Raw genomic sequence first — 8,105 nt, forward strand, 5'->3', positions numbered from 1 at the left:
ACGATTGGTCAAAACCTTTTTTCGACCACGCCCATTTCACCTGTCTGTCACGCGATGTCGCGAAAACCGCGATACCTCCCCATCTGATATGATGTGTGCCTACTGATTATGCATGATTTGACAGGAAAAAGAAAAACAGTTATTTCTGATTCGACCCCTTTTCGCCATTAGCCCTCGGCTATTGGTAAAAATATTTCGGGCTGCACCCACTTCACCTGCCCGTAACGCGGCGTCACAAAACCGCACAAACTCACCGCGTCAAAGTGACGTGTACGCGATAAAGATGCATTAATATGCCGAACAAAACTGAATTTTCTTCGGAATAGCCGCAGGCTGCCCCGTTCCGAAAGGAATAAAAGATGGCTGCCGCCCATCGCTGAAGCGCTGGGTACTCGCACCTGCCGGAAAGCACGGATGTATTTGCGTAAAATAAAACTTCTTTCTTGGCGGCGTAACGTTTCCGAGCCCTTTCGGCACGTTTACCACCTCATTCTGCCAACTCCTCTTTGCTGAGGGTCAGTTTTGGCGTCATTCTTAAGGTACGGACACACTAGCGGCAAGACGCGCGCGGCGCGCCGCCGGCGGCAAGAACGCCGCGCGGCAGAGAGGCCACATCGGTTGTGTGCGCGGCGGCCGCCGCCGAGTCACGTGACAGCGCTGCTCTCGCCTTGTCTCGAACTGCGCGAGCATAGGCGCGACATCGCCGTTGTCGCGCGCTTTTTCCTTGCTCGGTGCAGGCCAGCTCCTCGTCCCTCGTCATCTACCGCGCTGATTCCTGCAATGGCAGATGCAGACGACGATGTTTTGACGACGATGAGCATTTTGGTGATTGTGTGTTCCCTGCTGTTGCGACGGCGGCGCGCGCAAAAGGCACGCAGACGAAGGTTTTGGGTGCACCCCTGCTGGCGCTACCGAGACGTCGAGGGGCAAGCGAATGTTTTGCTTCCCCGGCTGCGCGCCCGAGATGAAGGCTTCTTCCGAGAGTGAGTGATTATAACCTTTTTAAACGCGTAGTGTGCCGTGTGTGACGTGATAGTGATGTCTTTGATTCTTGATTATAGCTTCCTTCGGATGCCGCCGAGCTCGTTTGACACACTGCTCCACCTAGTTCGGCCTGTGATTGAGCGGCAGGACACTCCGTTCAGGCAGTCGATATCCGCACACGATCGACTTGCCATGACAGTAAGGTAAGTCCGAAAGTCCGTGACCCGGTACTGTCCCGTCACAGTGCCTGATCAGCAGTCCCTCGGAAAATATTGTGTAAAACATACCGCATGAGCACTGTGTGATGCAACCCACCCCTCTCCTCCTCATTTATCCTTTGAGACGTATGTGATGAGAATACGCTTTTCAGATTTCTCGCAAACGGCGACACAATGAGAAGTTTGTCGTTCAACTTCCTGACAGGACGGTCAACGGCTGGAATGATCGTGAGAGAAACTTGTGCTGCATTATGGGAAATACTTCAGCCAATCTATGTAAGATTTCCACAAACAGCAGAAGAATGGAAAAAAGTAAGTGCAGTCCGTTTTGTTACTGCAGAGAGAGTTTATGGTGTTGACAAGCGTCCAGCTTGCCTTTCTTTACCTCATTTGTTATGCTACTGACTTTCCCAATGCCCCCTGCATACTGACTTTTCAAATGTGTTGAACTCCGGCATCTCATAATGCATAAGACAACTAAAGGTTGCCTTATCCATTACTACGCTATTGTTTTGTCGCAGTCTCATATTATATTGCCTCCCGATCACTCTTTCAGATTGCCACAGACATGCTTGTCCACTGGAATTTTCCCAACTGCATTGGATGTATTGATGGAAAGCATGTGAGCATTGAATGTCCTGCAAATTCAGGGTCACGAAACTTGAATTACAAGAAGTCGTTCAGCACAGTCCTCATGGCAACATGCGATGCCCATTATAGGTATGGTGCACTCATGGCAAAACCAAACTTTTGTTAAACTACTCGTTAATGGCGCATTTTTCTTGTGAATCATGAAAAAAGTGTGTTATATTCATTGAAAAAGAGTGCTCTGGTATACACTGAAAGAAAAGAGGACAGTTCAATGGTGTAAGTTACATGACGAATTAAGGAGCATAGCGTAGACAGGTGTATGATTACAATGGTTTGCTCACGCAGGTTGACAGTAAACATATTTGGTTCTGCACAAATAGCAGCAGATGTTAAGATGGTAATCCGAGTTGTGATTGTGTGTGGCATGTATATTTAGTCAAACTATAATGCAGCGCCGATATCACTTTTACGAGACTTGAACGCAGTAGTGACTTCAGCAGGAGCAAGGTGAAAGTCATCTGCTACAGATGCTAAATGGGCTGCACTGAAACTTGCTTTATTTCAGATTTGTGTATGTGGACGTTGGCCACTACGGGGGAGAAAGCGATGGAGGAGTTTTCTTAAGAACGAAGTTGATGCGCATATTGGGCGAGCGCACATTTGGGATCCCCCCAGCAGCAACAGTTGGCTCAGCGGGACTGATACCATACTTGATGGTGGGCGACGAGGCCTTTCCATTGAAGCCTTTTCTCATGCGGCCTTATCCTCGACGTGGCAAGTTGCTTCAATTACTTTTAACGCTGACATGTTCCTCTGATTGCCGAGATGAAATATCAATGCAGCTGTACTGTGTTACTGTTGCCACTGTTTTCCATAGCAGATACAGTTTCGTGCAATGCATGCATACGGTAAAAATGGTCAAACAATTTCTACAAAACATTTACAAATGCAGTCTAGCCTGCATGCATGTACATAGTACATGCATGCAGGCTAGATGTACATAGGCCCAGATTTCAACCCTTCTACATAGTAAGTCCTACAAGGAAAGGTTGTTCCTGCATGGAAAAAGAAATGGTGCAGAGGACTAAATTTCATGTATGCAGTGCAATATGAGTGTATTAAAATACTTTTATTACTGATAATTTACATGTTATGCTGCATTTTGTGCGAAAGCAATAGTATGATGCAGTAATAAAATGTAATGCTGACATACAAGGTTTAATTGCATGATTGTAAGCAAATGCATGAGCACTTCTATCCTGTTTTTCTTACAGGATAATATACTGAAAATCACAAGTTGTGCAATTCAGCCAAAGGTGGCCCTATGTAGCATTTCTTTAGCACAACGTAAGCATGCAAAAATTAATAAGAACCCGTATAATATCAGTTTATGTAGCATTTCAAATTGGCTGCACTGGAAAGAGGCACCTAGAGGACATTAGATGTAGGAACAGTTTTTTCTTGTTGTATTCAGCAGGTGCCACAGCTGCCAGTTATTTAAATGATTTGAAATTAGTGCTGTTGCATTTTTCATCTAAGTATGTACATGTATGCTGTAATTTTAATGCCCTGAACATTTGTTTTTCTAGCTCTTCATGCCTACAGGGTCAGCCAGTATAGCGAGTACTTGAAGAGGGCAGTGTTCAATTACCGGCTGAGTCGTGCAAGGAGGCTCATAGAAAACAGTTTTGGCATCCTGGCTAGTAGGTGGCGAATACTGAAGAGACCTTTTCGAGCGTCAGAAGAAACTACTGAGAACATTGTAAGGGCATGTGTGGCGCTTCACAATTTTCTGATGAAAGATTCGGTGTTCGCAAGGACAACGTACAACCCTCCTGGATTTGTTGACCATGAAGACTGGGAGGGAAATGTCACAAATGGGGCATGGAGGAACGACAGCAGTGCCCTTCCTGGATGGACAGACCAGGGCTACCACTATGCTCGGTAATTATTTCCATGAAGGCATGAAATCAGTAATAGTTTGCATTTCCTGCTTTATTTACATTAGAGCAATTGAAGCTCATCAATAACACTTGGCATAAGATCTTGTTCATTAGAGTTTGCGTTAAGAGTTGTAACAGTGCAAAAATACATGCGTAGTGCATGTTTTGAACAAAGTCAGTGGGTACAGCTAACGACGAGGAGTAAAACACACCCATTAGAACTGTGACCTCTGGCGGGACAAGAAGCTCTCGTCCAGCAAGTACGTCGAGCAGCCACGGCCAGTGGAGTCCTGGAATGAGGACCCCACCCACTCGACCTCAAGAGCAACCACCTCGGTGGTCCAAATAAATGTTTTTTCTCTCTCTCTCTCTCTCTGACCTCAGTCAGACAGGCACAATAAGCTGAAGGAAAAGGTTGAACATCTCGTGCTTTTCACTGTTACAGGGCTGCATTGGAAGTAAGGGTTAGACTGGCATCCTACTTCATGAGTGACGGCCAGGTGCCATGGCAGGAAAGTGTCGTGACCCGTGCAGGACGGCAGGTAATTTCCGATAACAGGCAACTGCTTGTCAGCATGCACAAACACTATCATATCAAAAGAAAGCCGAAATTGCTTGCTTTCATAGAAAAATATGATCGATTGCTTGCACTTCACATTTCATTTATTCGTACTGCTCCATTTCGGCTTCATACAGCAGCTTGTGGATCTTGAATGTCACCTCGCATCTTTTTTTATTTGGTAGCATCCTCAGCTTAGCAGCTATCCAGTTTGCTGCATCCTCGCTGTCATCTGTCGGTGCAGGCATTTCTTTTTTTTTTTTTAATTCCAACAGCGTAGCTGAGCAGCTGCCCAAGACATCTTTCACTGCTTCGTCGAAGCTGTCAGACTGCTGCCTTTTGGTCCTGCATATAAATATATCAGCGCAATGTTTTCTTGCAATCACTGATTATCATTCAAATACTGCAGGAAATGTGAACCATGCCAGTACCTAGAGGAACGTCCATTGGCTGCTCTCCTTTTGGCAGACCTGCAGGACAGGCCACATCATTACACTCAAGAAATGCACTGGAAAAGTATGTCTGCTTCCAATCAAAGAAAGTGCGCACAGCTTTCTTACCCTGGATCTGGGGCAGCGGCTCCTGCTTGTGAAGGTGACAACCTGCCTCAAAAAAATGTTTGTTATGGTGTCATATTCCGACACAAGGAAGTGAACACTAACTTACCCTGAAGAGCCAGCAGCAGATGCCGCACCTTCTGATGTGCTGGGGAGCCTATAGAAAAAATAAATATGTTGCGATTTATGCCGTGCAAAAAACATGTTGTCTTCTTGCAATGCTATGAAAAGGAGCAAGACACATCACACTCATCTAGTACCCGAAAGCTTGGTTTCACACCTTGTTGCAGTTTTTAGACGTGCAGTCATTAAATAGGACACTTAAACGTTTTTTTCAGCACATTGCAATGCAGTGTTGAGTATGTGATTCACTTGAAACTGCACACCTGCGGTGAATCATGACAGCAACTAAGCCAAGATCTGTATGCACATAAAACTAATCCTCTTCTATGGGAGTGCAGCATAACAGTGCATAATAGAGTGGACGCACTCTTATACATGAAAGGCTTGTGGAAAGGGTGTATTGATATGGAACCTGTGATGCACCACAGCTAGGAAAACTGAAAATCACCACCCACCTCAATTCGTCTTCATCAATGAAATCATTGGGGCTGTCAGTGTACCTGCATTATATAAAGACATAGGATGTTACTACTATTGGTGGATAATGACACCACAATTAGTACAGCTTACATTTCTTGAAAAAGCATAGCAGCCGGGCTTGATATACAGCTGCACAGGTGAATGAAATGACAATGTTGTAAATAAACTGTTTCACTGCAGTAACCGTTATGGTAAGCAAACAATGAGGTGCACACCTGGCCACCACACTCGGACTGGAAGGGCTGTTCGATGACATAGGAGATGGCGGAATGGAGCTGCACAAAAGCACAGATGCATAACAAATTAAATCACTTGAAGCTTTGTGAACTGAAGTTGCACTTATGGAAAGAAGACTTAACGTACACGTCCTCTTCTGGGGGCACATTTGATGAAGACCTGAAATATAAAATTTGAGCTGTTTTGATGCAATCCCTGCAGATTTCTCGCCAGGAAAAAGGTAATGTGAAAATTACAATAGCGAAGCTACCAGCGCAGCTGAAGGGAATACATTCTTAAAAACACAGATGCTTGGGCAGTCAAAGCAGGTAAAAAGATATTAAACACGAAAAAAGCGGCTTAAAAAATAGTGGTAGGATAGGTGACAGTAGTGAAGTTATCAATGCCAGGCTTGAGTTGGCGCAGATGGCTACGCAACTAAGTTGCCTTTTTTTTACCTTTCCGCATAATGTGGCGTGTGCCTCAGCATGCCATCCACAATGTCAAAAAGTGGCCACTTCGTGGGGACCTTTGCGGCCTCTCCTCCGGCGCCACTTTTCCGGGCCCCCTCCAACGCCGACACAATTTTCAGCCACCGATCTTTCACGTTTTTAAATTTTGCGGCTGCTTGCGGTCCTGCAGAAATGCCAATGTTTATCACCAAGAAAGGTTGCAAAATGAAAAGATGAGCCACTTGTTTGAGTGCTCAGGCGGCGCTGTACGAAGCGCGCAGCCTGGTACGACATGCGAACCGCTCAGGCAAAATCACCATGCCCGTAGGAAACCGAGATTCCATCTCATTTGCTCCGCAGCACACCGCTAGAGCACTCTAAACAAGTGTGCTCACCCCCGCACATTCCTGCCGACGTGAACATTCAGCGGAAGCTCAGATAAAGAATGAAAACAACTCACCAGTCAGATCGAATGTTTTGCCGATGATCACCCACCGGTTCATTTTCGCGTCCTTGTCTTTATAATCCGGATGGGTTTTATCGTATAGAAAGGGGAACAAGCGAACAGTCTCTAGAAATTGCTCCATCATATTCTGCCGGTTCAGATTCATTTTACACCGTGGATGCACACGAGCACGTGGATGCACACAAAGCAGTCGCGGCTGGCTCGGAGCACTCGGTCGTCGATCGTGGTTCCGCCGCCGCCGCCGCCGCTGGAAGTAACTTCGGCAGTAGCCAAGAGGTGGCGCTTAGGAGAAAGCCCGGACGCCTCTCATTGGTTCGCGGCACGCGGCAAGCCGCCGAAAATGGGTCCTGCACCCATCCTCTGCGCGGCAGACCAAACCGGTTCCGCGGCAGGTTTCGCGGCACGCGGCGCGCCGGCGGCGGCGCGCCGCGCGCGTTTTGCCGCTAGTGTGTCCGTACCTTTAAGCTTCCGTTGCATGCCGCAGTGATTTTCGACCAGCCACCACAAGCTAAGTAAGGGAAAGCCGACCAATCGCAGACGCCGGCACCACCCTCTTCATCCGGTTATCAATGTTCAGTGCACTGGCTCTGCGCCAGTGAATCCCTCTCCACTTGGACATTTTCCTTGCCTCTTGTCAGCCAATTAGATACAACAAGCCGCTCAGTGCAGGCAATGTTATTAGTTTTTCAAGCAAACAAAAGTGACCTCCTATGAACGAGGAGAGCGTTTGATTGGTCTGTTCAGACGACCCTGCGGGTGACCGCCCGGTGCTTGTGTCGGTGGTTACGCAAATTTGACGTCAGGAGATTGGAATAGAAACGTATTGGAATAGTTTTACGTTATAGGGCCCCAGCATAGAGAAAGGGAATTGAACAAGAGCGGACACTCGGCGAAAATTGGAAACAGGAAACACGTCACGCTATACTTTTAACATCGACGAATTGGGGTCGCGAGCATCGAGAAAAAGAAGAATGTGAAATGAGATTAACAGCAATTGTTTAATTTATTTTATTCTTTCCCGGAAAAATTAAAAATATCTGCGTATAAATTAAGTTAAACTTTGCGGCTTACTTCCGTTGCCTAGCGACAGGCGAACGGGCGAATGACGAGGCAGATGTTTGCGTCATTCGTCAGACACGCCGCCGAAGCGAGAGCGACCGGCCGTGTATCTGAGCGTTGGACTGTTTGCTCACCCGTGTGACTGTTTTTCTGTTTTGGGATTTAGCCTGGTTTCATGGGCACCCGGCGAATTCTAGCGTTCGTTCGGAACTGCGACATGACGAAATTGCACTAGTGGACAACGGCAAGGTGAGAAACTTTCTTTGACAGTCTGCGACGCATTTCGAGCAATTAGGCTTATCTGGCACCTAGTCTAGACTTGTGATGCAGTTAACGAAAAACAGCGTGGCCGTCGTGGAGCAGTTAATTTTAATTAAAGAATCGTTCTGGGAGATGTTTGCGACGCTTCCTGTAAGCCTCAACTAATTTTAACTAATTTCAGTAGTTTTTGGGCACG

The 8,105-nt window shown here is 46.6% G+C and overlaps 2 protein-coding genes across 2 annotated transcripts; one reads left to right on the forward strand and one right to left on the reverse strand.

The window, feature by feature from the left end:
* The first annotated feature begins 721 nt into the window (after nt 1-721).
* On the forward strand, nt 722-4,962 carry LOC139055565 (uncharacterized). Its single transcript, XM_070533085.1, has 8 exons — nt 722-983; nt 1,062-1,187; nt 1,355-1,514; nt 1,759-1,922; nt 2,359-2,567; nt 3,383-3,737; nt 4,182-4,278; nt 4,705-4,962. The coding sequence occupies exons 1-8, from the start codon at nt 781-783 to the stop codon at nt 4,711-4,713; spliced, it is 1,323 nt and encodes a 440-aa protein (XP_070389186.1). The 5' UTR covers nt 722-780; the 3' UTR covers nt 4,714-4,962.
* On the reverse strand, nt 4,659-6,821 carry LOC135904707 (reticulon-4-like). The gene is made up of 9 exons (XM_065435643.1): nt 6,584-6,821; nt 6,130-6,307; nt 5,819-5,851; nt 5,671-5,730; nt 5,546-5,584; nt 5,431-5,475; nt 4,962-5,009; nt 4,856-4,897; nt 4,659-4,765 (listed from the first exon to the last, which is right to left on the reverse strand). The coding sequence occupies exons 1-9, from the start codon at nt 6,732-6,734 to the stop codon at nt 4,678-4,680; spliced, it is 684 nt and encodes a 227-aa protein (XP_065291715.1). The 5' UTR covers nt 6,735-6,821; the 3' UTR covers nt 4,659-4,677.
* Nucleotides 6,822-8,105: the final 1,284 nt, after the last annotated feature.

This window comes from Dermacentor albipictus, chromosome 2 (genome assembly GCF_038994185.2).
Source record: "Dermacentor albipictus isolate Rhodes 1998 colony chromosome 2, USDA_Dalb.pri_finalv2, whole genome shotgun sequence".
Classification (NCBI taxonomy): domain Eukaryota; kingdom Metazoa; phylum Arthropoda; class Arachnida; order Ixodida; family Ixodidae; genus Dermacentor; species Dermacentor albipictus.

What these genes read in the sequence shown, in the direction of transcription:
- LOC135904707 (XM_065435643.1), bottom strand. Translation starts at nt 6,734, where the DNA reads ATGAATCTGAACCGGCAGAATATGATGGAGCAATTTCTAGAGACTGTT. An exon ending in GTGCCCCCAGAAGAGGACGT is followed by an intron (nt 5,731 to 5,818) that starts GTACGTTAAGTC and finishes GCTTTTGTGCAG; the next exon opens with CTCCATTCCGCCATCTCCTA. An exon ending in TCTGCTGCTGGCTCTTCAGG is followed by an intron (nt 4,898 to 4,961) that starts GTAAGTTAGTGT and finishes TTTTTGAGGCAG; the next exon opens with GTTGTCACCTTCACAAGCAG.
- LOC139055565 (XM_070533085.1), top strand. Translation starts at nt 781, where the DNA reads ATGGCAGATGCAGACGACGATGTTTTGACGACGATGAGCATTTTGGTG. An exon ending in GATGAAGGCTTCTTCCGAGA is followed by an intron (nt 984 to 1,061) that starts GTGAGTGATTAT and finishes TCTTGATTATAG; the next exon opens with CTTCCTTCGGATGCCGCCGA. An exon ending in CAGGGCTACCACTATGCTCG is followed by an intron (nt 3,738 to 4,181) that starts GTAATTATTTCC and finishes TCACTGTTACAG; the next exon opens with GGCTGCATTGGAAGTAAGGG.